This window comes from Molothrus aeneus, chromosome 5, assembly GCF_037042795.1.
Source record: "Molothrus aeneus isolate 106 chromosome 5, BPBGC_Maene_1.0, whole genome shotgun sequence".
Lineage (NCBI taxonomy): Eukaryota > Metazoa > Chordata > Aves > Passeriformes > Icteridae > Molothrus > Molothrus aeneus.
In genome coordinates, this window is record NC_089650.1 from 36,566,625 (window position 1) to 36,594,133 (window position 27,509).

General features: G+C 41.9%; 1 protein-coding gene across 1 annotated transcript in view; it reads right to left on the minus strand.

Annotated features, from left to right (window-relative positions):
• Positions 1 to 21,628: 21,628 nt before the first annotated feature.
• The window catches only part of MSRB3 (methionine sulfoxide reductase B3), an 82,272-nt gene continuing 76,391 nt past the window's right edge, over positions 21,629 to 27,509 (minus strand). Inside the window, exon 7 of the mRNA XM_066550047.1 lies at positions 21,629 to 23,925. Coding sequence (XP_066406144.1) covers positions 23,761 to 23,925 — 165 coding nt within the window. The 3' untranslated portion in view covers positions 21,629 to 23,760. The remainder of the gene's footprint in view (positions 23,926 to 27,509) is intronic.

Here is a 27,509-nt window from a genome sequence, read left to right on the forward strand (position 1 = left end):
CACGAGCTGCACATTCATACTTCCATCATTGTGACATTCCCTGGGCTTGTATACATCCACAGGGTCATCTCAGGATTTTTGAAGATAATTCTTACTTCCTGCACAGGTTAATCTCTTTGATATAACCACTGGTGACTGGCATAAGAGCCACTAGTGTTGTACAAGACCCATAATGTGCTTCACTACCCACCAAACCTACATGGACACAGTTCCTAACTAGTCAGGAACTGGTGATTGATTCATGGCCATATGTCAAAGCCAAAATGTTTCATGAAAATATTTTTCATTCTGGAAGCTTTTGCCATACCCAGGCTGGAGTCTTCTTGTGAGTCTCGCAGGCTGTGTTCTCTGGCAGCAGATGATGCCCAGCTCCAGTTCAGGGGTTGCAGCTCCCGGGCCCTGAAGCACAGCAGGGCTGATGGCCAGTCTGGAGGCCCAAGAAGGAATGGGACCGAGGAGTTTCTACTCTCCACACATCACAGAAACATCCAGGAAATGCTGTGGAGTCACGTCTGACACCACTGCACTTCAGACATGGCAGCTACCTGAGAAGACCATGCCTCTCCTCCTCATGAGCACGTCTGCTGCCTTTGGTTTTAGAAAAGGTGAAAAACAATGTTCTGAGCTTCCTAGAACAAAATATTTTCAGAATTTCATTTCTACTGGAGAGGTAAAACTTTTTTAGGCTTTGTTCCAATCCAGAACGGAACAAGAAACTGTCTGGAAATGTCAGCATTTCCACAGAAACAACATGCCAAGTTTTGACCTACACTTTCTTTTAAAATCTCTTTTCAATCGGAGTCCCAGAACATTGCTAAATATTCTGTGGAAACCATGGTTTCAAAGCCCTTGTTTCTTATGAGGATATCTCAAATTTCTGTATCCACATCCTTCACCTGGAACTCACCTCATCCATGTGTCTCCCCTCCATGATTGTGTACTACACTACTGTGTTGTGGGGGATTTGTGTCCAAATGTGGTACTGTGACAAAAAATGCAATGCCAGACTCTCTGTTTAAACTAGGAATTAAATTAAATTATGTGATGCAAAGTGAACAACGTGTGATAAAAACATAAAAATGCAAAGAGAAAGGGTCTGTGTTTCTCTGAACATGACAGGGAATTGGCTACACTTTTCCTGATAATATCGAATGATGATGGATGGTCATGTCCTGTTATATGCATGTGTTTCCTAATTTCTCCTAGCATGAAGTGTAGCTCCCAGGTATTGTTGCTATCTTATCCTCTCCTGCTTTTTCAGGGACTCTCACTTGCTCCTGATGATGCCACTAGGGCTGCATGGGGACATTTTATATCCACGTGCTACCTCCATGCACTAGTGAACTGTTGGCCTCAGGTTCAGAGAAGGGCAGTGGTGGGAAGTGAGAGTGACAGAAATCTGGAATTATTAATTTCTAATGCTCTGAAAAAACACCAGTTTTCAAAAGTGTAGAAGGCTAGAAATGAACTAAACATTACATCAAGCAATATCCTTCCCATTTCAGATATTTTACCTTCAATTTTGCACATTGTCCCTTAGGGTGGCAAAAAGCTCTGGTCTCTCTAGCCTTCACTCCCCATCACAGGAAAACTGTCCTGCCCAGCCTTGCAGAGACTCCTTGGAGTAGTTACCTTGACCTGCCTTTCCTGATGGCTGGTGTGGACTCTAAATATCCCTTTTCCACCTCAGCTGTTTTCTTCACACTCCTTGTTCTAAATTCTTGTGTTCTGTTGTTCCTGTGCAAGACAGGACCTGGAGATATAAATGTAGAATAATTTTATCCCACCTGAAGCTACAAAATGTTTCTTCCTCCTTAATTTAGGAATCAGAGTATTCCAGTGGAGGATGAGTCTCACCTATTTATCATTGTTGTCTGACATAATCACATGCGTTCAGTAAAGACACAGATTCTTTTGCAGACCTTCCTGGCAGACCTTAACTCACAGCTTCCTGATACCTGCAAGTGAACAATCCTGCTAGCAATAAAAAATAATCTCCCAGGAGGACCTCTGATCCTAAAGCAAATGCTGTTTAATTCACCACTCATTAGGAGTGTATCTGGATTGATTTATTAAGCACTTCTGACCCCAAATCTTTTGAGCAGCATTCCTTCACGATTAAATAGGGAATGGATTTGGGCAACACTTCTGGCAGGCAGAGTGGAAGAACGCAAGTGATTCCTGAAAACATTAATACCATGTAACTTAATGAAAATATACTACAGGTTGGCATGTCCAGACCAGGAGGGATATGTTTTTATGTTTTCCACTCAAGGCGCTGGTAACTTCTGTAGGAAGTTGTATGGTTAGGAACAATTTTGTATGGTTAGGAACTTTTGTATGGTTAGGAACAATTCATTAATTATACCTTTGTGGTTGTTCCACCTTTGTGTATTTTAGAAATATGCAGTCACATTCAATCCATTAAAAAAAAAAAAAGGGAAAAAAAGGCAGCATCTTTGGGTCCAAAGAAAATCAATATATTTTGTAAGTACACAACAGTCTGCAGCAGCAGAGACTCTGATACCATCTAGGGGATCAGTTCCTACTTTTTGCTTAAAATTCAAAGAACAGAGAAATGGATACAACTGTACCAGAAGTCTTTTATATGTGACTGGCTACAGAAAATTGCTTTCTAGTTGAGAAAAACAAACTTTCTTGCCAGTTGTACCCGAGTAATTACAAACAGGAAGAGAATCAGCCTCTGTTCTCTGAGCATATAAACAAAACACTTCAAACCTTGTAATAAGAATCAAGAGAGCAAAATACAACCTCCTGCTATATGCCTTGCCATTCTCATTTGGCTACAAAGGCAGGATAAAACATGGAGCAGTCTGTTGGCTGTATGACCTGTTTGGCCAACAAAGGTACATGCAGCAAATCTGGTATGTGCACTCCCCTCTCTCCTGGCTTCTAGTTAACAAGAGAGTGCAGAATCTGGCTTGTCTCCCCCACAGAGATTCCAGAGAATTTACCAGAATATTTGCATCTACATAAATCACTAAGAACAACTGTTGCTTTAGGTGCCACTTGAATGGTAAGCAATGCATCAGCTCTCATGAATTCATCAGAGGATTCCTAAGAAAGTGAGCTATTATCTTCCATCAGATTTCCCGTTCACAGGAGACTAAATGGCTGGGAAAAAACCTAATGAGAAATTTTTGAAATGGTTTATCTCAACTGACTTTTGGCACCTAACTCTCCAAATCAGATGTCTACTTCTGGTGGGTTTTCTCTGTTCTTAGCAGAGAGCAAGGGCTTCTTCAAAGAGTGAACTAGATGACAGAAGAGCTAACAGGGAGTGATTAAGGCCCTGAAGTTAGGTTCCTGTTGTATAAAGTTAATAAGAATTGTGCAGAAAAGACCTACAATGCTGAACATTGTCAAACACAATTTGTCATCAGTCAGGATCTGACAACAGGATTCTCTGTGTGGTGCAGACAGGTTCCTGTGAGTCTGCTCCATCTGAGATGTGCAAAATCACAGCTGTCCCCAAAAGGGCACTTCTGGGTAAGCTCCTTCAGCTGCTGCATAGGGTATCAGAAGGGTTGGAGAGCAGAAGTCCTCACTTCATGAGCACCAGAGGACTGGGAAGGGTGAGTTGGTGGGACAGGTGGGCACATTTCACCAGGTTTCCCTACACAGACGCTCCTGAAATGGGATTGTGCTGTCCTCATCAAAACATTGATCCCAGAAGAGCTGACCTCTCTGCAGGGGCTTCCCAGAGCAGCCCTGCTATGGTGAAATTGGGCATAGTCCCAGCTGCTGTCTGAGGGCCATGAGGGTGCCAGGAGTGCACCCATCTGGTACGGTCAGCAGGCTCCCTCCTGAGACGTGAGCAGGAGCCTCAGCAGAGAGGAATGGAATTTACCCATCTCCAGGCACTGTCTAACGAGGGAACAGGACTTTGCAGTGCAGGTGGGGGAGGGATCTTTCCCTCAGCAGCATCAACACACCCGAGAGCAACACAAAGCCATTAATTACCTTGCACTGCTAACAACAAGTGACAGAAACAGCTTTGTATCTTGTACTTGCTGCTGAAAATGCATGGAAAGTTTGTTCACTCTTCTGAGACCTTTCCAAGGGGCCACACAAGTGGTGAGCCAAATAAAGCCAGACACAGCCAGATCTGCCTTTTGCTTGGGCCTTCTGGATAAAAAAGTTTGTGGTACATGAAAGAGCTCTTTGAAGTGACTGATGTTGATGCTTGCAATGCATTTGGGTGAGCACAGAGAATACCAGGGCTGATGGTGTCAGGAGTCAGGGGGGCTCTTCCTCTTCATGCATGGAGAAGCTGAGGATATCTGAGAGCTCTTTCTAATACACTGTGTGTCTATATTTAAAGGACTACATACATTTAGATTCTGCTGAAAAAGGAGAAGGGTTTGTGACACAGGGCTGAGGGTAGAGCAGCATTTGCTGCAGCTGTGTCCTGCCTCACAGCGTGGCTGTGTCACCAAGCCCACCTTTCCCTGGGTGGCAGCTACAAATTATTCTGATAGCAGGGTACATTTCTGACTTCAGAACACGTTCCCCACAAATGGCAGCAGGTAGATTCACTTTTAACAAAAACAAAATATGTGATCAAGAGTCTCCAGATTAAAACATACAAGAACCTACCAAGTAGGTGGGCTTTTTACAACAGTTCAAAGAGATGCCAGATGACCATTCTTCTCTTGGTGGTGAAACAAATGAGTGTGTTTGATACAGAGTTTTCCATAAAGATTCATTGTAAGGTAATTAGAAAGAGAGGGGAAAGGAGCAAAACGAAAAACCAATAAAGAGAAAAAAAAAATCAGCTTCGTGTGACATCCAGAGCAAAATCCACACCATAGGCTGAGATTTTGTGAGTTCTTGGAATTTTCCCTGTGTTGCAGTATTATCTAAGCTTTAGTTAGAAAACAAATGTTGAATGTCTTGGGGCAAAGGTGTAACAAAGAACAAAATCCAGTCTGCCTGTTCCCATTAGACCAAGAGGCATCTGCATTGCAACCCTGCCCCAGCTTAACCCCTCTGGATGCTGCTCTGCTCCATCTAGGACAAGCAGGTAGAGAAGACCAATGGCACTTTCTTCTGGGAAAGCAAATGGTGCAGAGGATTTGAGCTGGGATGACCTGGCAAGGAAGTAGAATGGTGCTTGTGTAGGAAGATGGAGCAAAAAAAGTGAAGAAGTTAACTTCTTCAAAGAGTGAAGAAGTTACATGAGGTTATCTTTTCAGCCCCTTACCCCTGTCATCTTCCTATTTTAAAACCAGAAAACTCTAGGGCATAAAGCAACCCAAAGACAAATCCAGTCTGTCCACCTGGAAGCTCCTCACTATTCACAAAGTCATGAATAGTTCTCAAATATTCTAGAGTGATTAAAAAGAGGAAATTCAAATACTTTATAATCTTTGGGTTATAGGATTAGGCCTGTAATAGTTTTGCTTGGCTTTATAAGCCTGATCCTGTCCCAGTGAACATGATGGGAGGTCAGTTATCAAGCCACAGGGGGCAAGATAAAGCTCTATATGAGTTGCTATTTTTTACTCTTAAAGTTAGTCTTATTGGGCCCAGCCCAACTTCAGCTGAAGTTAATGAAAAGACTCCTGCTGACTTTAATGGGAGTTGGATTGGCCCTATTGTCCTTTGTTGAGTAAAGTAATTTTAAAAGGTCACAAGGTGAATTAAAAGAAAAAGAAACAACTACATCGATAAGCTTTATTCAATGTGCTCACCTTATAGAGAAGAAGTGTTGTCTTAGCTGGTGAGTGTAGTTCAAACTAGTCCTTGTAGACTCTGTAAGGATAACAAAGTATGGTTTTACTAAAAAAAAACAAGTGGAAATGAAAATTTCTGAGTTCCGATTTAATGATCTCCCAGTGGCTTCTATCTGCTCAATTTACAAATAAAACAGACACCAAAGTTAGACCCTAATCTCAATGAAAGCAACCTTGTGCCAGTGCAATTCCACCGACTTTAACGGATTTCTTCTTGATGCTTCAGTGGATTTCTTCTTGATTGACATGGGTGGGAGAGCTAAAATAAGATGTTCTGTTTCTAATTGCTATGGCCAAACTGTGACTTGGTCTATGCACTCTTCTTTCAGGACAGTCTCTCCTCCACCTGCACCTGAAGCAATCTGGTAGTCAAAGTGACAGGGAAGAGAAGAAGGATTAGTTATTGAATCTGTTGATTGTGTAAAAAGGAGCACAGATGCAGCTGATTCTCCAAATGTTCCCTTGGCTTTGAAGGACAAAGACCAAAAGGAAAGAAAATCTTACAGTTGTTCTGGGTTTTGACTTGCACTCTATGTCTTCTCCAGCTCTAAATAAAGCAGAGCACAGGTTTTATTGCCATTTTCAGCAGATAAAACTATCAAATGAAAAGTTACTATTTTTACACAATACTTTTTCATTATAAATTACAGACCAGTCTCCCTCAGAACAACTCTCATGCACTAGTTGTCAGAAGATGCTGCTGGCAATCAGCTTCGCAAAATTTTTCTTTTCCTGCTTACCCTTTTTACAGGATGCATTTTAAGATCCAAGGGGCATAAAACATGCTACATTTCTTGGGAAATGCCTGAAGGAGTTTGGTTTTGATTTCTTTGTGTTGTCCTTGCTAAATATTTCATGCTGTGAAATTCAGATAGCCTTCTCCAATACAGGAAGTAGCAACAGGAAAATTAAAGTGTATACCTCCTCCGCACCCCACACCCCAATTTACTGCCATTTTATATATACAAAAATAATCTCTACCAAGCTGAGATGAATCAGAACCATCTTTCCAGCAGATGGTTAAAACTAAAAGGAGAGAAGGATGGCTTCATTGGGCTAATCCAAGAAAGGGAAAAGCCCTCTAAGCAGTTCCCTTTCCAGGCAGGTTAACAGTCCTGCTCTCAGCAGGTTCTGACCATCAATGAACTAACCCTTTCCTCCAACTCGCCTCCCACTGGGCAGGAATTCAATGCATGAGCAGAGGTCAGTGTTAATGCCATCCTGCTAAAGGCATCCAGCTTTCATTCACAAAACAAACCACTTTACTGGCTTCAGAGAGAAAAGGAAGTAACCCAGGAGAAAAAATGCACAAAGATTTCCTATTAAGCAAGAAGCAGTTTACAACATAATACCAGTTGCAAAAGGGTTGAATCAAACATTGATATAATATATCTTTAAAGCAGCTTCTTAAATGAGAATCAATGAAAGATTATTTTGCCCATGTCTAAGCTTAATGGCACACTTACACAAATAAGATGAGAAACTACAGCTGCGGTGAACACTTGTGCTGCCTGCTGCAGTTTATAGAACAAACATTTGGGATCTATCTGGCTAATCATGTATATTTTTCATGTGATCATCTGTTTATGCTTCTTTGGTTTATATGTCTTGGGGCTGGGCTGCGTGCCAAGGGGCTGGGGGCGGCACTCAGCAAACAGCCCCCGCTCCCACGGGACCCCTGCGGGACCCTCAGTTACAGCTGCTCCAGCCTCACAAGGGAACAGGTCCCCCCCTCCTCCTGCCTGTTTCTGAGGATGCAGTGTGTTTGGAGCTGCACTCCTTAACCCCTCCTGTTCTTCCCACAGCCCTTCTTGCACTGGAGCCACACACTGGGCATGCATATGTAAGGACAATGCCATATTCTGCTTAGTACACATTTTAACCAAAAAGCTGTATGGTGCCCTGGGGTAGCTTGATTGGGCCAGTGGTGGAAACACTTATTTCTGTACTTGCTCCCAAAAAAATTTTTTTTCTTATGTGGCTTGTGTCACTTGGCCACTGGCAACTTGAGGAACTCTCCATGGCTGCCTACTAAGCTGGGCTCCCTGGGTTGTCCACTCTCCCTGTGTCCCCAAAGGCTCTACTGTTGCTCCTGCACCAGCCCATCCCCTCTTTCCATATGTAATTCCTCGGCTGTTTCACTGGGCATCTCCATCTTCCAGCCATGTGCACCCACAGAGGCTGTGCTTTCTACTGCAGCTCCTTGCCTTGTGCCTCCCCATCCACAGCCCCAAAGCCAGCTTGCACCCCAGGGTACTGGGCTGATTTCTGCCCTCCCAGACCACAGCCAAGCTGCACCAGTGAAGGGCCAGCCCATGTCAAGTCACTAGTGGTGCTGCTCATGCCCAGTGCAGCCTCTGTGGCCTCCCTACACCAGACTCAGCAGGTGCTCCTCTCCAAAGCACAGGTGCAGACTGTATCCATTGCAAAATACAGAGGTTAGAGGAACCATAAAATAAGCCAGTGATGGCCTATGCCTCCACTTCAAGGCTATGATGAATTTTAGAAGTGTTGATGCTGCTAGTGGGGCCTCTAGCTGGGATGAAGCAAGAATAGGGCTCTCTCAACATCCCAGCACTGCCCAGGTGCTGGCAGCAGGCAGGAGGGCTCAGACCAGCACTTGAAGATGGTTCTAGTTTTAGCAAAGGAGTAAGTCACTTTGAGCCCCCACCCAGAGTTGCTGTACAATAAGGGAAGGAAATGCAGAATGAACCTGGGTAAAGCCACAGACAGTGACCCATGCTGTACCTGGCTATTCTGCTGATGGTCACTAAAGTTACCCACTTCCCTGGTTAACAGGCAAATAAATGATATCATTGTTCTCCATCAGTTCTCATGCATCTGCTCTGCAAAGGGCCACAGACTCCCCGGACAAGCAGTGAGAGGGCTTTGTGGAATTGTGCCGTGTGTCCCACAGCCAGGCTGGGGGTTGCTGTCTCTCCCAAAGGAAACTTCAGCCTGACCTTGCCCTTCATCACAACAGAAGCTACAGACTCCATGGGTCTTCTGCACATAAAGGCAATGTGATTTTGGGAGTCTGGCAAATAACAGCAGGGTCTGTTATGCCCTGCCTGCTCTCACAGCACGTTAGGATTTTGTGGGATGGACATCACCTCTGTACCCAGAAGGCTGTAAACCAAAGTCGTCTTATCTACTGGCAGAATCTGAGCCATAGCATGTAGAAAACTGCTCCTCCAAAAATCCCACCACTGGGGAAAGGACAGAGTGCCCGTACTTTTCAAATGCCTCACAGCTGAAAGCAGGTCCCACACGGCCTGGCATGATAAAGGATGAGTGTGTGGGACCCTGACTCATGGGGCTCTGCAACCCCCGTGGCTGCTGGCACAGCCTGGAAGGGCAATTCTGCACACAGGACTGCCATGCAGAGCTGAAGCATGTTAAGTCCCTGGCTGAAAAGGGTGACTGAGTGTTTCTCTATGCAGTCTTTACCTCCCTGAAGATGTTTACTTTGCTCTTTGTGCTTCCCCTCTGTTTCCTTCCTCTCTACTTCACACCACTAATACATTAAGCACAGAGTAGCAATGAAACAGAAGAAATGAAAATGCTGTCTCAGCAGCAATAGCTCTCAAGCTGTGCTGGAAGGAAAAAATTAAAGTAAGATGGGTGGCTGAGGGAAGGGAGCAATGTGCTTCTCTGGCTCGTGGGTCCCCACAGGGAAGTCTGAGTGCAATGGTCTCTTCCTTATCTACACCCCCATGGCACAGCACTTCAGTCTGGAGGAATACCATGAAGATAGAGGATTGCCATGCAATAGACCCTTCACAATCAGATGCCAGCAAAATTACTGGAATGTGTCCTTGCTACTATGCAGTGTGGCCAAGGAAAAAGAAAAGGAGGTGCAGTGTGGCAAAGGAAGGAAGTGGGGAAGGAGATCCTCCTCTCAGTCTGGGATGTCCCAGTTCATACACTTTTGAAAAGAAATTATTTTTCATCATGCCTAAAGTGGGTTACACAGTGTAAAACTTCCTCTTCATTGTTCATTAGCATCACTGAGTCTTTCAGACAGAGCCTGGAGGCTTTTTGCCCATGTTGAACATGTTATGTCCTGTGAAGGTCATGGGGATGGCTGAATGAGAATAGTTGGCTGCCAGAGAGGCTGGTGGTTGCTGCACTGGCAATTTTTCTTTTCATCAGTCATTTTAGGCAAGCCAGGATGTTCCTTTCTCACAAAACTTGATCTACAAGTACAGGCCCCACATTGCTTAATATTCTGGGTGCTGAGGGAATTTCAAATTCCTGCAGTGGGACATATGTCTATAGAAACTCTTTGTCGTATTTGAGACCCTCTGTAATACTTGAGTGGGTTCAAGTTTTTTTCTATTTTTACATAGCAATATGAGAAAGCACAAAGCTCACATATCTAATGATTGCACAAGTGGGATTTTTGGGGGGGAGGACAATAATTTCAGTCTGATCTTTTTCCATTATTTTTATTCAACTCTACATTCCTCAGTTCAGCTCTACTTAAACACAAAACAGAAACAATGAAGTGGCCCTTGTGTGAGGAGCAGCACTTGTAAGAGACAGTCCCTGGGAGACCACAGGTGCTGGTGGCCTTGTTTTATAGGACGGCGACTGATATCCACCAGTGTCTGGAAACACCAAGCCTATTCACATGAAAAATAAATCTCATGTGAAATATGGGCTTCCATGGATCATCTAGTAAAGGTGAACGTTTTTTATATCATATTGCACACTAGGAAATAAAAACCAAACTGCACTGACAGGATGCATTGACAGTGCCCTTTCTACAGCAGATTTTTATGTGTTTTCCAGAGTCTTTAATTCTCTTACTTCAGAGTCTCTCTCACTGTGGATTTATGACATGTTTCCTGCTTCCCTTCTCCTCATCTGTTCTCCCACATCTCTTACTTGAACTACTTTAAAGTGACACGTTGAAGCATATCCACACGATGAAAGCGAGCACATCGATGGAGCGTGTTTCTCTGCAGCATGGTGACCCCAGACCAGCTAACACCCCCAGCCAATGTCTGAGTGCAAATGCAGTGGACAGGCAGAGGGACATAGGCCTGGCAGGAAAAAGGCCAAAACCAGGCAGTTAGAAAGTCTTGGCCTCCATGGAGTAGTCAAGATATTGCTCTATTGCAACACTTTGGATGCCTCCCTGGGGCTACTGGGTGAGAAGTAAAACTCTTACTGCTACTAAGTCACAGCCCGTGATGGCAGCACTCTGGAGGTCCCCTCTGGAATAGTTACCCTCTGGTAAATTCTGATACCTGACATAGATGTATTTACCCACCCCACCACCCACCATCACGTTCACCTGTGACATGCACCCTCCACCGCAATCTTCTTCCTCTTTCTTCCTCTAAGCCCAGGCAGCATCTGCTTGCTCAGCTTCGAGTAGCAGGGGAGCAAGGAAAGCATCCAGAGCAAGGAACCGAGGGTCTCCTCTGTGACCATGCTTGTCGGGGGACTAAACCCAGGATGGTGAGTTAAAAGTTCCCCTCTCTCTGACCGCTCATAACTGCTTTTGTGCCTTAGTTTCCTCCTACATAAATTAAATTAGTCTATCTGTTCCCTGGTGGTTTTTTTTCCTCCTTTCTGTCTATGTTATTCCCCCATTCTTACAGATTCAATTCAATGCCCAAGAGCATCTGTATTTGCTAATGTTTTGAATGAAATAATTTAAAACATGTTTTGAAGAATTCCTGCTTCTCAATGCACTGCATCTTATGGGAGTGTGAAATCCTAGCATGAGATTCAGACCCACAACTTAAGTATACCAAATGCTGTAAGAGATCACTGTCCTCTCCCCACTGATGGTCATCCTTGTTCTCTGGCTGGACCAAGGAAATCTCCTTCCTTTGGTCCTTACAAAGAAATGCTTCTCTGTAGGACAGCCTCCAAGCTCTCTGCAAGAAGTGAAATGCTGAACACCTTTGTAAAAATATTGATCCTCAGCACCCCTTCCTGGAACATCTGTTCCAGGGTAGCCTTTCCAATGGATGCCTTGAGCAGCAGGGATTACTCATCCTGCAGAAACAGCAGCACATGGCAGCTTGCTGCTTTTGCCTTCTGCTGGGCAGAAGATTTTGGAGGATGTGCACTTTTAAGAGATGCATTAATTCACCTTTCAAATGATCTGGCTGCTTTCTGCAGTTTTAGAGGCAGCACATGATCTGGCTGCATCATCATAGGGCAATTTCTCGTTCCTGGTCAGTACAGCCATAAGTTAAATCTCAGCTGTTCTCTGTGTAAATGTGGACATCAATGCTATGTAATGTTACAGCTATTAAGACCCTTTTCACTATCACTAGTGTAAAAAGGAGTATTTTCACCATAACACTTGTAAAATAATTATGCAAAAATATATAGATCTGCTTGCAAAAGCCCCTACAAGGAGGTGTCCTTAAAGATATTAAAATTTTTCCAATGTTAGCATGAATTTTATAGCTTGCTGTCTATTGAGATTAGCAAGGGGCAGTTTATGAAGAGGGCTATGGAAAATCATTACAAAAATTCAAACCTGTGAGGTCATGCTCGTCCATAACTTTGCAAAACACCATACATTTGGATTAGTTCAGACATCTATCACCTGTAATAAAAATATGAATTGAAAAAAAGCCAGTTCAAAGCAAGGCTTGCACAGAGCTTACCAGCATCCCATAGCATTCTGCGGTGCTGAACCCAGCAGAGTAACTCAGTGCTGTACAGAAAGGTTCTGTCTCTTGCTTTCTCTAAAACCTCCTGCTTGGAAATTTCATTGGATCCCTCTAGTTCTTCTGCCACAAGAAACAGGGTTCCCTATCCATCTTCTCAACATAATCTTACAGCATTCTGGTCATCTGCCAGGATACTTTGGACACAGACAAAGAAGCAAGGTTTGAGAAGGAAATGGTTAAAATCTCACTCTGACAGCTGCATAAGTGAGAAGCAGCCTGTTCATTTGAAAGTATGAGAATGAAGCCTGCCGTATACAGAGAAGTGGGCATTTGTGTGACTTCTTAGCTTAGACATGGTCCCTCACAAGGTCACTGTTTGTCACCATTCCACCAGGTCTAAAAGGCTTTGGAGTAGTTTTTGGGAATATTTTGTAACTTAAATTATCCCTGACCTAGAAAACACTAGTCTGTTTCAATACTATAGCTTTGCTCTCAGCTCAGATCTACATGAATCATGTTGGGAGTTCGGCACATTATAAAACATAGAAATGAGAGTGGGCTGACCTCTAATTCCAGGGAAGTCTTGAATTAGAGAATTCCAGAAGCCTTGTTACGATTTAAAGTCACCTGCCTTCACCCCTGTGAACCTTTTGAGTTCACAGGTATGCTGGCCGTAGTCCCTCTCCTCTTCCAACACAGGCTATTTTTTTAAAGGTTTCTTTTGAGTTTTGAGTATTCTGCAGCTGAGCTTCAGTCTTTGTCTTCTCTCATCTTTTTCTATAGCATACTTAATGCTACCAAAAGACTAATGATAAACCTAGTTTCAAAGAGACCTTAAAATCTAAGAGACCGACAATCTGCATGAAATCTCCTAAGTGTAGCAAGGTGGTTATCACAAAGGCCTCTTTGGAAAAAGGCTTTTCCATGCTTCCTGGCCAGTTAAAACTGGATACACACCTCTTAAGTCTGAGGGACACACTTCTGAAGAGTTTGCTGAAGTCAATAGCAGAATTTGTCCCAGGACAGCAGGGAGAGCACAGCGTAGGGTCACAGAGCACAAAGCACTATGAAGGGCTTTGCAGAATATGGCCCTCAGGCATGAGAAGTGATCTTTTTGCCACATGCAGCTGAGGAGCCTCAAACAAATGTGCTCTGCAATATTGCTCATACATGTGGCATCGGGCTGCGGAAGCGTGGAGGAACCATTTCTGCAATACGCTGTCAGCTGGCGAGAAATTTTGCAGGAAAGAAAGCGCACCTCAGCTCCCAGCTGCCTTAGGCTATAGGCATCAAACCTACAGGCAGCCTTGCTGACACCACATAATTGTCCTCAGGTAGGGGAGGCTGAATGGCACCCTTTGAATCACAGAGTTTCATGTCTCTGGCAAATGGAAAAGCAGACATCAATAGATGATGAATATAGTGAGAATTGTATTCTAATTGGAAATAAGATGTATATTACCTTGTACTGGATCAAATAACATGAAGGATTAAAATGGCTGTGCTGAATAATTGAGATCCCAGTTGTATAATTTTTCCTATCATTTTAAAGTTATGCCACGGAACCAGAAATATTCCACTAATAAAAAAGGTTGCTCATAAAAAGGAAAAATATCAAAGAGCCATCAGTGAATAGGAACATTAGAGAGAGAAGAATTTTCCCACTCCTCACCCCTTCTGTATATCCAAGTGCTACTTTATAAGCTTTGATTCTTTATAAAATTGTAAACAAAGAGAAATTCCTGAGAAGCAGCTAGTGTACTCACGTCAGACATATGGTGATGCTGAAAATTTCTCTTAATTTTCCACCCATGCATTCGAGGTGCTGTGCAATTAGAAAGAACTGGCAATACTTGATCACAGTAACAGCTGCATCCAGTCGTAACCCAGTGATTCAAAGCAGGAATATTCACCAGGTTTAAGACAACCCCATCTGAAAAATCACTTTCTAAATCTAGGCATGAGTAAACAGATTCCTTTCTACTGGGACTGTTTGTCCCCAGTGCCACACAAAGCAAGGAGCTGTAACCACAGGCACATTCAAAGCCTCTGTGTCATATTACTAGTAGCTTGAAATTCAGACTACAGCCTCTTTGAAAAGATAGTATTTTTCCAGAAATGTTTATTTTACATTTAGAGCCGTTATTGTTATTTCTTCTCAGTGGTGTAGAAGTCCAGTTGGAAGAGTTTTCTTTCCTCTGCATTGAAGCTGAAAATTCCTGGAAAGCCATGACAATATTCAGCATTCATGATTACACAGACAGACATATTTCATGAAAATTGCATAGGCTTTTAATACAGGATTATGAATGAGCTCTAATGTTGAAATTATATTAGATTGGATTTCAGAACGTATTTAACATATTTCCATACAGCAACCTTGGGATGTCTTTTCAATAACAGTGATTATTACAGGCAGGCTGTTTTTTAAGAAAACATTAGTTCAAGGTGGACAGGGCTTCCTGAAAAATGTTCTACATCTTTATGGCTGATGTTTTAGTTGTTTTGAATTAACTTTTTTCACAGCCAGAATGAAACGTTTCACCATATAATTCTTCATGCATGTCTTCAAACAAACTTGGAGCCTTTGCTGTGAATTTTCAAAGCTGTAATACAATCTCAGGCATGAAAACTCTTTGTGAGCTGAAGGTGAGCATTTTGCCCCCAGTTATCTGGTTTCTCCCAAAATATAAATATTATTAAGTAACGTCTGTCTTTTTAAAAATACTGGTTGCCCAATGTGATTTGAAGGCATCTCTAAGTACCAACCTGTGAACAATCCCAGGCTTACTCTTTTGCAGGTTTCCAACAGCTGACTGCCCAGCCCACAGACCTTGATAAGGACAAGCTGCTTAATGGAGTGGAATGGAGTTTAGATTTATCTCTATATCGTGACAAACACATTGAAATGATGCATTGGCCAGGAGGCATTTGGAAAGCAGAAATCAGTGAGTCATTGGCCCATTTCTCCTTCCTTACAGAGTTCACACTCCTCCTTCTGTCTGGAACAGCAGTGGTTTTAAATGTAGTTAATTTGAAGATATCTGCTATAATAGGCTCAAGGTAAGTGGGTGTGCCTCTCATGGTTCATGTAGTTGTCTCCTGGGGTTGCAGCGCTTGCCTCTCCAAATTTCACTCGCTGCCATAAGGAGCACGTGGACTATTGTGGTACACTGATGCTGCCTGCTATTTGTCTCTCTTCCACACTGGTGTCAATCTGACCTAAAGCTGCAGAAAACACTTAGATTTTACCAGTGTGAGGCACTGAAAGACCTTCCTTCAGTCATTAGCAAGTTTGATAGCTCTCATTAGTCTACTTTAGTCACTGGAGAAAAGAGATGTGTGTTTCCTACACTGGTGGCATAAACACTTCCCTCACTTTTATACTGCTGGAAGAAATGTGTATTTTCAGGGCTAAAACAGTAATCCATTCACAGTGCATTTCTGAAACCAACCCTATTCTATTCATCTCACTTAAATGGTCAAAACTGTGAAACTGGATGCCCCAGGTTCTACTCCTAACACCTAATAGAGATTCTTTGAAGGGATGTTTTGAAGACATTTGAAATAGGAAGCCCTGTGCCCTATTCTCACTGCTGTTGTGAAACTCTAGGTGAGTCCACACAGATGTGGATTTTTATTGCAGTTTAACATTTCTAAATACCATGCTGGTTAAGAATAGGCTGAATCCTCTAAAATTTACTTTTAATTTTTACCCTCCAACTTGACCGATGGAATGTATCAACTAATTAAAAATGAACAGGAAAAAAATGTCTTCACAGAGGTAAAGTAGTTATCTATGGCAATTGTGGTTTGTGGCATAAAAGCTAGGATGGAAAAAACTCCACATTCAGAAATACACATGCATTTTTAAACAGTATATATGAACTCATGCATGGCCACCCATGCAAGGGTTGGAAATGCCTGGAGAGAGATGCTTCCTCCAGAGCAGATTTGATAAGGTATTGGAGACTGTGCCTTTTCAGCCAAGCTGCCCACAGATATGACAATTTCTGTACTCTGAGACAAAGCAGGCTTGGCCAGTTAGCAAGGAGGAGCAAAGCTCTGCATCCTGCTTGGTCAGCCTCAGCCCTGCAATGCCATTCACAAGGGATGCAAAACTGTATCTAAAAGTGCCTCCATTTGTACTAATAGCAGCAACCTATCACAATTTTTTTTTCTTGCCACCCAATATCAACTTATCAAATAATAATTTATTCTCTTTTTCTACTGGTGACTGAGAATAAATCTGACTTTTAGAAATCTCCATAGCCTGAATAGTTTAATCAGCTGAATGATGAAATAAAGTACTCAAAGGAAAGTGGAAAACCTACCATCTCACTTCACATCTGGGTGTAGGAAAAATGCTGCTCCACTATGACAAAAACGCTTTTAGATAAAACCCACTACTGAGCATTGTCTCAACCTTTCAAAAAATCACTTTCCACTGTGAACACTGACTGCAGTCAACACAAAATATTTATTCCTCTCATCTGAGGCTCTTCCACATGCTCTGAGGTACTCGAGTTCACAAGTGAGAATACCAAATATCATCCCTGCTGCATATGCATCAGTCAGCTCTTGGACGCTCTCCCTTGATGTCATGGTGTCAGTAAGGATGAGTGAAGCTGCCCTTTGCCCAGGCTTCTGTTTGGTTTAAAACACCAGATTTGGTTGTTGCTAAAAGCACCTCCCACCATGGATGTCCTTGTTTTCCAAAGTAAACAGTCTCTGGCGTCTTGTGACCTGAACAGCCTCAAGTGTCTGACCTTGCAAAACAAAAAAATATTTTATTTGAAAAGAAAAATCTGCAGCTTAAATTATTTGAGGCACTGCTTTCCTTCCTCAGCAGGATGCTGGAATGTCCAGGCTGTGGTAGGAGCTGCTTATACCCCACAGACATACACAGGAACATATTTGCCCTCCAATGATATATTAGGCAACGATTTTGAGTTGGCAGGCTACTAAAAGCCCTAGCCAAACAAAGATAAAATTGTAATTTATCAACAGAGAATGCTGAATTCATGGTCACTGGTGATTGCTGGGACTGGTGGTAGCCCACAGAGCTGAAGCTGACAACATAAAGACAACAAACTCCAGATACTGTTTGGACTTTTCTCAGCTTTGAGGGGAAAACAAGCTCTTTTTTTCCCCTAGAAATTGTTGAAACTAGGAACAAGATAAAATGATTTCTCCAAATCCAGTACGACATGGCTCAAGCAGCTAAAGTGTATGAAAATACTGTGATTGCAGCTATCTTCTGCAGCATGTCAAAGAAGGCATGAAAACAGAGCAGTGGTGGGTGCATGCAGAAAGGCAGCTGGGGCACTGGCTCACTGAGGAGTCAGCAGTGCAGGCTTTGGTGCTACAGACCTCTCTCATGAGAATATGGTCCATAGCTTTTAGGACTTATATTCTCTGAACTAGTTATTTCAGGGAGTAGGATTTTCCAAAGGCCTTGTCTCCTGTCAAAGATTTTAAGGATTCTTGAAAATATTTTATCTCGAGTGTATTGAGACATCTTTCCCAGTAGTTCTTTCCATCACTTCAGATTTATAGGAGCTTTGTTTCACTAAAGTAAGTGATGTTAGACCAGAATGAGGTTAAGAATTAGGACCTATTTTTACAGGGTTTCACAAGTCTGTGTTATTTTGATTGTCTTGAGTTAAATGTGATCTTAAATGGCTGAAATTTCCATTTCCATGATGGAAATCCATGCAGTTTAAGGTGAATCAGAGGTGCAAACAGCATGGGGCAAAATCCAAGTTCGTCTTTCCCTTTCCCCACCTTCCATGTACCCTTCCATCTCCTGACTGATCTCTAGATGGAAACCAACTGTTCTTACAGCAAGGAATTCAATCTCCTCAACAGCTGTAGCGTCATTGCTACAGTGATTTCTGTGAACTAGTCCCAGCACCAACTAATTTCACAAAAAAAAATCAGTGAACAGCTAAGAAATCACCAGGGATGCTGGCTGTTACAGACCTAGGGCAAATGTGGAGTTCTGGAGGTGAAAGGATCTCTACACCATTAGTGACCTTTGAAATTTCCCAGCCCCAGAGGTGTACTTTCATGGGAAGAAAAAGCTGTTTTTAGATCACACCAGATATTTTCTGCACTGCCCAGCAGTTATACCTGAGGATGTTCTCCAGATGTTTGTGTTTCTATGAAACATACAAAAATAAAGTTGTAAACTGGACAAGACAATACTCAAAATGTAAGAACAAGGGCTTTAGGGCAGCCTGGAAAAACATGAACATTAACCAGCCCACACACAAAATCAACTTGTCCTCTTAAAGAGGCCAACAAAGATGCATTTTAATTGCTTTTCCAAAGAACTGCTACTTTTCCCAGCAGGTGGGCACATACAACTTGTCATGGTTCTTATATTGCCAACAAGCAATTGTTTGTATTTTGAGGAACAGATACTCCTTTCACTTGGGCATACAAGAAGTGAGAATTACAAGGTCTAAGCAAACATGAAGCAACTGTTTAGACAGTTTTTATTTCACAGTGAAAAGAAAATAATAATGTACCATTGTCTGGAAAACTACAAAGAGCAAAAATTGAGCATGCACTGGCTTAGATATCCGCAGAGTGAAATGTCTTAACTGTTTGCAAGCTGTCTAACAAAAGTAAAACAGGACTTTGAAAATGGAAGCCTGTTGTCTTTTCATTTCTGGAACTGTTTCTCGTTTCTGATGGCTATATTGGCTAAGCAAAATGTCCAAGCAGACTGGCTACAAGTCCTAGGAGGTCTTTGGGAAGACTTCTGTAGTTTTCCTGCTTAATTTAGGCTGCTCAAGTGGGTCCTGATCCCAAAAATATGTGGACATAATGGACACCTTTTTGTTTAGTGCACTTAATGCTATACTGGTAGCCTGTGTATAGGGATTTCAGAGTGTCACCTGCCTACACTGCTTGGGGTTTGGCTATTCCAGTGATTTCACTGGGGCATGTTTGCAAGTATTACCTCACCTTTGTGGGTTTTTAAGTGACTGTAAAAGGAAGACAGCTGTTGGTTGCTGTCATGGCTTTGATCTGAAAAGCCCAGTCAGGCCCTGTGGTGCATGACTTCTCTTTACAACAAAGTGGGAGCAAGCCACACTGGAATGCAGGTCTTCACATATGCAGGATTAGACATTTTTGCAGGTTTATTTTGGGACCTGTAGGTGGCCTCATTTTAATAGTCAATAAAACAAGAAGTGTTAGTCCAGTTCCCCAGAATGCTAAGCAACATTTTGTCATACTGAACTTGGAAGCTGACAAATTTGCTTCTGGTGCCATTGAATACTCTGCCATTCATTCTATAAAAAACTGGGTATATTTATAAAATCATTTATTGCAATGCAGAAAGTGCATACATCTGTTTTGTTTTCATCCTTATTTCCCGTTCCCTCCCAGACCATGGGTAAAGGACAAGAGGACTGCTGGCTATGCAGTGACATTAGCACAGACATTTTGTAACAGAATGAACAGTAAGAAAAAATGAACACGTATCCCAAATTCTGTCAGAGAATATCTAACACAAATTTGATTGGGTAAATGGACTACAAAACAAGGTCAACTGAAATAAGACTGAACCATTCAGTACAATTAAATACCAACATTCACATCCACACTTGGCATCATGTTTGTGACAATGTATTCTTTGCTGCCACCCCAACAGAAACCCTGACTTATGATGCTGTCTTATTTTTGTGCTAGTAGTCACTGTGGTAGGGCCTCAGTTTTGAGTACTTCATATAGACACACTGGGGTTTTGTTTTAGTGAATGAGACCTGATAGAGCTTGTGAAAAAGGCCTACAATTCAAGTGCCTTTTATATGTGGAAGGCATAAAGCTACAGCAACAAAAGAATTTCAAAGCAGATGGTTAACTGGCCTTATGTAGCTGATCCTGCCACCACTGCTTCTCCCACTCTGTGGCTGGGGCACCCTGGGGAACACCAGGAACAGCTAGGAGAGTATCTCTTACTAGAAATTTCTCTGTTTTTGAAGTGGTGGTGCACACATGTGTGTTAAGAAAAACTGCATGCCATGCACTGCAAGACGCAGCCGGCCTTGAGCTAGACTGGAGCACAGAGCCATGCCCCATGTCTGCTGCCAGGGCAGCACCAGCAAAAGCATGAATGCCTCTGAAGATGTGCCTCAGCACAGCACCTCTGGGTGCTGACAGACTGGCCAGGTTGTGCTGGGAGCACAGGGCAAAGCCAGCACAGGGCATCCAGCTCTGCCCCTCCTTTTAGTGGGTACAAGTTAGTACCTCATTTAAGACATGTCAAACTACTACAGTTTTGAGAGGGAAGTACAGTGGATGGGTGGGACACAGAGTCCGAAGGGATTAATTTCTGGACTAAGAGAGGTCATACTAAACTTGTAAACAGGTGTGCAGTGTGTCATCTAGACACTGGCAATGTTTGAGAACAATTAGCAAGGGATTTAATTTCAGTGTAACTCTCTGGTTCCCACAAACATACACATGGAAGCTAGCTTAAACACAGCCTGCAACTCCTACCCCTCCCTTATAGCTTTCTTTTAAAACCCACTGCAGGGCTGATTTACCAAGTGGCAATAACCTGCTGCCTGTGCAGTAGTACTCCAAACCTTGGAGATGAAAATTTGGCAGAAAGCAACTTGCCAGCTACATTTCCCCACTGCAGATGGAGCCTGGGCACTGCAGGGCTCCTATGACATGCTTGCCTGCAACTTACCACATCCCACACTGAATCTTTTGGAAGAGGCTAAAACTTCTGCTGAGTTAAAGTTGAGCCTTTCTCTATACATTTCCTTGCTCTGCTGAGGCCTGGGTTGTTTGTGATAGTCTCTTGAAAGCTGGTAGGTGCAAGGATACCTGGTACCCTGCAGTGCTGTATCCCTGCCAGAAACCTGCTGGAGATAAGGTACTCTATGTGTAATATTCACAGTAAATTAGGAGAAAGCAAAGTAAAAGCAGTTCCCTAAGACACCCTGCAGTGAAGGACGCAGAAACGTGACATAAAACCAGATAAATAAGGAAGCAAAACAGAATTATTTATAAAGAAATTTATTTTATATTTGTGTACGCAAATATATGAAAACAAATTTGATTTGAAAAATGTATATTTGATTTCTTAAAAGTATTGAACCCTCTTATGGAAAGGTTTTAGTTATTATAAAGGTACAGAAGGCTAAAATTATACTCAAATAATATAGGTGTGTGTATGTATATATATATAAAAAACATGTGCAATTTTATATATATATATATATATAGTATATATAAATAACATGTGACTTACATGATTTTAAGGTATCTTATTTAAACATCATATTTAAAATAGAGATATTAGAAAATATAGTTTGCTATTTCTACACAGTTTGCATTCAGTTTTTATAAGCATCTAGAGAGTGCAAAATTTAAACATACAGAAATAGTCTATTATTCTGTACATTGTGCTCAGCTCCCACGTTTCCTCTGTCATGATCATCACCAGACTGAACCAAATTTGGAGGGTTAAATACTAGCCCTTACTAGCATCTTCTAAGAGCAATAAAAGGAAATGTATCTTACCTTGCACTGCACTGTGGTATAGCTTGTGCACAAGAACAATGCATTTCCTATATTAAATGATCTAACTCCCAGAGATCACATACACCTCACCATATTGATTCATTTCATGGCATTCCATATCCTGCAAAAATAAATCTCCTGTAGGACAGCATACATTACTGTATTTTGAAGCTTAAGTAATATATTTCTTTAACATAAGGCAGGAATATACTGAAATTTGATAATACTTAAATCAAACAGCAATCTGGAATTAAACCACATTTATGTACCACATTTTTATAGATGCTGCCTTTTTAATATTTTTTCATGTCTTTCTAATGTTGCTTTAAAAAAAAGGCAATTATGACCATTCCATATGCTTTCACAGTAGCTATATTTTAACTGAAGGGTGTTTGAACTTCAGATAACATGTTTATTATCACTGACATAAAAACCTCAATCCTGCTTCCATAAAAATCAGTGCTTGCTCTGTTCCTACTAAAAATAAAATTGGATCCAAACATGTTAGTCACAAAGTTTGCTAGTAGAAGTAAATACCGTGTTCATTAAGTCTCTCAGTGTTTAAAGGCAAAGTGGCAGCAAATACTGTGTATTATAGCTTAAAGAACAGTATTATGCATGATTCTAAGTGTTATTCAAAAAAATCGAAAAGCAGCTGTGAACAACATCTCATGGGACAGTGAATTTTGCTACATGAAAATTTCTGGAATTGTGACAGACTTTTTTCGAATTAATTTCTTACACCAACACTGTCACTCATGCCACTACATTGCCATTGCACAAATTAAAGACTGGATATTGTATGCAGTATGCATCCAGACCAGCTAATCTTTAAAACTGGATACGTCAGGAGGGTCTCCCTCTTTCTACTGCATTCATTCCTAAACTTCTCTCTAGCAGAAACTGTCATGTTTCTGAATCCTTGTAGCAACCAACAAGATAAAGAGCCTAGTGTCATCCTTCATCTACTTCACTTTGCAAGTTTATCTCTGCACTTGCCCATATAATTACCCCCTGCAGATTTCAACTTTAATTCAGATTTGCATTACACTTGTTGAATAGGCCTCACAAACAGACAAAGCCTCATTAGTAGCCTGCAAAAGTGAGCCTTACTAGTTAAAACCTTGATTTAAATTACCAAACAAAGGGGAAACACAGATGCTGAGACAATGTTTACATCCTCTCAACCACACCCTTGAAATTTTGGCAGTAAATTAGCCAAAGGATGCTTTTAACATCTCATCCATCTCTTTCAGTTGGGAAGGAACAGCCATAACTACAAGTTTTTGCAAGGTGCGGCTGGCTGATGCTGGGAGATGGTTGGATACATATGACCAAAGGCTGCATGCCTCACAAGTCAGAACAAAGCAAAGATGTGCTAGGAATTCAGGATTTTCTTATGCCCAGAAGTTTTCTATAGACTGGAGATAAACACAAGTCCCATTTCCCACGCAAAAAGGAATAGTGTGTAAACCTAGAGTAACACAGTATTAAGAAGAAACTAATAACTAATGATGTCAAAGCCTCTCAATTTAAAGATTCCCCAAAGCAATCTCAAAGAAAAGAAGAAAAAAGAAAACCTGTGGACTCAGTCAATATATTTTTCAATCCAATTATACAGTAAATGCACTGGCAGGAAAGGCCTCAGTTCTGAAAAGGTGAGGAAGAAGAATGATGGTGCAAAATGCTTTCATACATTTGAACATTCTTAGGATATAAGAGAGCAGGCAACTTGAAAACTAGAAAACATTCCTTGTAAGCTGTGTGGGATCAACGCAGTTTTCTGCAGGCTTTGCTTCATCCTACAGCTCAGCTTTGCCTGTTGGGGCAGGACTGGCATTAACGCTGCCTTCTCCAGCGTTGTTCTTGTCTGCTGGCTTGAAAGATAATGAAGCAGAGTTTGTGCAGTACCGTTTGCCAGTTGGGCGAGGTCCATCATCAAAAATGTGCCCCAGGTGAGCCCCACACTGAAACAAAACACAATAGAGTATCAGTGTGTCTGTGTGCCGCTCGCTTGGTGTCATCGCTGCGCTGTTAAGCAATGACTGGCAGCTGCTTCCAAGAAAGCCACTGGTGCCTACATCTCCCTTTCAAGTGGGATTTACAATCTACATTTATTTGCAGGAGTGATCCAGGAAGATGATCTTCTGAGATACCACAGGCGCCAAAGACTCCAAGCCCAAATTTCCAGGGTGTTTCCTGTCACATACGCTTGGTTGGACCACCATCTCTGAGGTGTTTCGATAATGATTTCATGGCAGGAGCACAGCTAAAAACATGGTGGTGAGGACAGCACTGCCCATGCTTCACTTACTGCTGTAAGGATATCTGTGTAAGAATGGGACAGCCTCAGCTCTGGCCTTTCCTCAGCCTGAAACCATCTGCTACACCCCTTGGTAAAAAAAAATTAAACCCTTTGGTGATCCTGGCAAGGACCTAAAGCACTAAAGATATTCTTTGGAGTGTACTCTCACATTTCTTTTTTTTTTACCCTTTCTATAGTCTGGCACTCTTCTGAGCATCAAGGTCCTTCTGGGTGTACTTCTTGACCCTGGAGAGGATGGAGCCCAACCCACTCATCTCATAATAATTTCTCTGGTACATACAAGACAGGGACAGGTGACTGAAAAAGACCTGTAGTGCAGATATGTAAATGTTTTTTAACTAATAATCTCTGTCTGGGAGTAATTATAAATGATACTGAATTTTGCTTTTTGTAAGGAATAAGAAAATACAAATGGTCTGCTGCCCCTTTTGCTCTGTATGAATCAGACCCAAATACTTGCAGAGCTATTCAGGGTGAGCACTACTGATCTTGTCAGTAAGAAAGGTAGCAGTCCTTTGCTTTACAAGGACTGCTTTACAAATACAGTATTTTGAGGAAGGTAACCCTGCTGATCCTTATTCAAAAATTAACATTACTATCACTGCACATTATGGCTGACAATTTATCTGGATAAGAACTTCTTGTAATTAGTCACTTGAATTCCACAAGTTCATTTTTACAACCTGCCATGAGAAACAAAAAACTAAAACCTTGCACTGGAGAAATATTTATCTTGAGCAGGAAAGTCATGCTGCTTTACCAAAGAGCCTTGGCCTGTCAAGTCAATAGCAGATCTCAGTGAGAGGTGGAATGATGTAATTGAGATCACAGACCTGCTCATGGGCTCACAGTCAGACAGCGAAAATTAAAGACTGCAAATTATTCTTAACATTTAATTAATTCATAGTATTCCAAATACATAGAGGCAATAGTGACTATTCCAAACTCTGAATGAATTAGTGATGGCAAATCTCTACCCTGCAGTTAATGTGTTGCTAATGTTCTCCTGCTGTTATGGCCTTTAATTCACCAAAGTAGCAGGAAAAGTCTGTAGAAGCACGTAGTTTCGCCTCCAGGTTAAACTTTCTCAGTAGACTGAAAGGCTGGGGGAGGCTCTCACACCAGCTAGGTGGGACAGAAACTCTGCTCATTTAATGACAGCTGAAACAATAATCTTCACTGCCTTCAGGAGCAGGGCAGGTAGACATGTGAAGCTTCAGTGCTCCCACCTGTTGGTTGCACCCATGCAAATACATCCCACATGCCACAGCAGACTCCCTGCATCTGAACAAGTGTCACTGAGACAGCCATGGCAGTCCAGCAAGGATCCCAATAACAACCAAGGGCTTCCAGCCTGTGGTATCAGCAGAACACACTCCCACAGGCAATGGAAAATGGCATGCATGACTGGGTTAAGCAGCAATTGCTTAGCTTTTTAAGGGAGGAAGATAAAACAAGGGAAGTAAGTAAAAGGAAGTTGAATGGGACTTAGAGAAAACTAAGCTTCAAGTTTTCTTCCTGAAAGACTGCTGTCTTGCCATCCTTTCCTCCATTTTCCACTGCTTATCCTTTTTATCATTTTCCTTTACATTGAAGGCCTTTTTTATGTTAGCATGTGCAAAAAACCTGAGCTGTTTCTGAACGTGGGGCATCTAACAATGAAGCATTTCACCTGACTATAAGCATACCTTTGGGGGGAAAAAGAATTAAGTGTCCCAGGGAGAGTGTTTTTCTAAATGCTCAGCATCCTAATTAAATCATCTGATCTCAACTAAGAGTGCTTCAAAACCTCCTGGCTGGAAGTGTTAAACAGATCTTTTCCAGACTAACATTTAACAAAAGATAAATCACTCCCTCTCTACTGGACAGAAACAGAACAAGAGAAACTGCGGAGAGAAATGGTCTATAGAAGTAATATATTCACACACAGACTACAAAGACAATCTATCAAAAAGGTTTTCCTCACAAAACCTGAGAAGCTGTATGAGAGTCCAAGGCAGTCTCATTACACCTTTTTGTGATGGCAGAATCACTCCAGGATTGAATTACTGCAAAATTTGTTACCTTTTGAGATTACCCCTCACCAAAAATTTATGTGGTGATTCTCTGTATAGAGGACTCTATAACTCATCTGCCCTAAACAGAAATGTATTTCAGTCCTTTGTATCACAGTATAAGAAACCTGGCACTCAGCTGAGAGTACAAGGATGAATTGACTTTACTGTCCTCCCCACACATAATAGGTGCTGATCATTTTTCTAGGACATATGTACATGCTTGCAGAGCCTCTGGAAAAGAAATAATTATCTGTTGCAGCCTTGCACATAAATACATTGGGCAGAATGAACTGGGACAGTGAAATGGTTAAAGCATTCCGAGTATGTGCTTGGGAGCAGGAAAGGGGGGGGGTCACAGCTAACTGTCAGTATGCTTGGATCTCCCAAGCCTCCTGGTTCCAATATACTGCTGGGAGGCATGGAAAGCAGCTTGCAGTCAGCTGCTGCAGTGGAGAGTCCAAGCTATTGCTGTGCAAACACTACTCTTGTGACTACGGAATTTTATTGATTTGCACAGGAAAAATAGTAGGTAGGGAGACCACAGGGAAAGGGATGCTTGAACAGGACAGAGGAAAAAAAAAGAGATGCAACCAGTTAAAAAAAGAGATGCAACCAGTTTTACAGTATTCCTCAACTGCATTTGTATTAACTTCTACCTATCACTAATCACTGACCATTTAAATACACCCAGGGTGTGTTCCAAAAACAGTGAAAGTTATTTCTAGGATAATCCCATGGATGTATTTGATTAATATTACAGTGATTTTCCCCCTGTGTTTGCTTTCTATAGTGAAGAACATTAAAAAATATTTCTTTTATTCTCTCAGACAGGTGGGAAGAACTTTCAAAGAAAAATCAACTACTTTTTCATCTGCAAAGGATTAATAAGGTTTTGGGTGTGGGAGATAGTATTTGCCTTTGGTTCTACCAAGGTCTGTCATATCAACCCCACTGCTTTGTTCCAGTAAAACTGCATTTTTTTATTTTTGCAGCTGCATTTGTGATTCACAGTCCAGGGGCAGATACACAATGGAGCAGTATTAGCTGTGCTGAGCACTGGCTGCAAAGATGCTCACCACCCCTCAAGCTATTTTCCTGTGTGATTTGATCATCTATGGAGTTATTGCCCCAGGAAGCTGGAATAGCAGGTAGGAAGTTGCTATTGGAT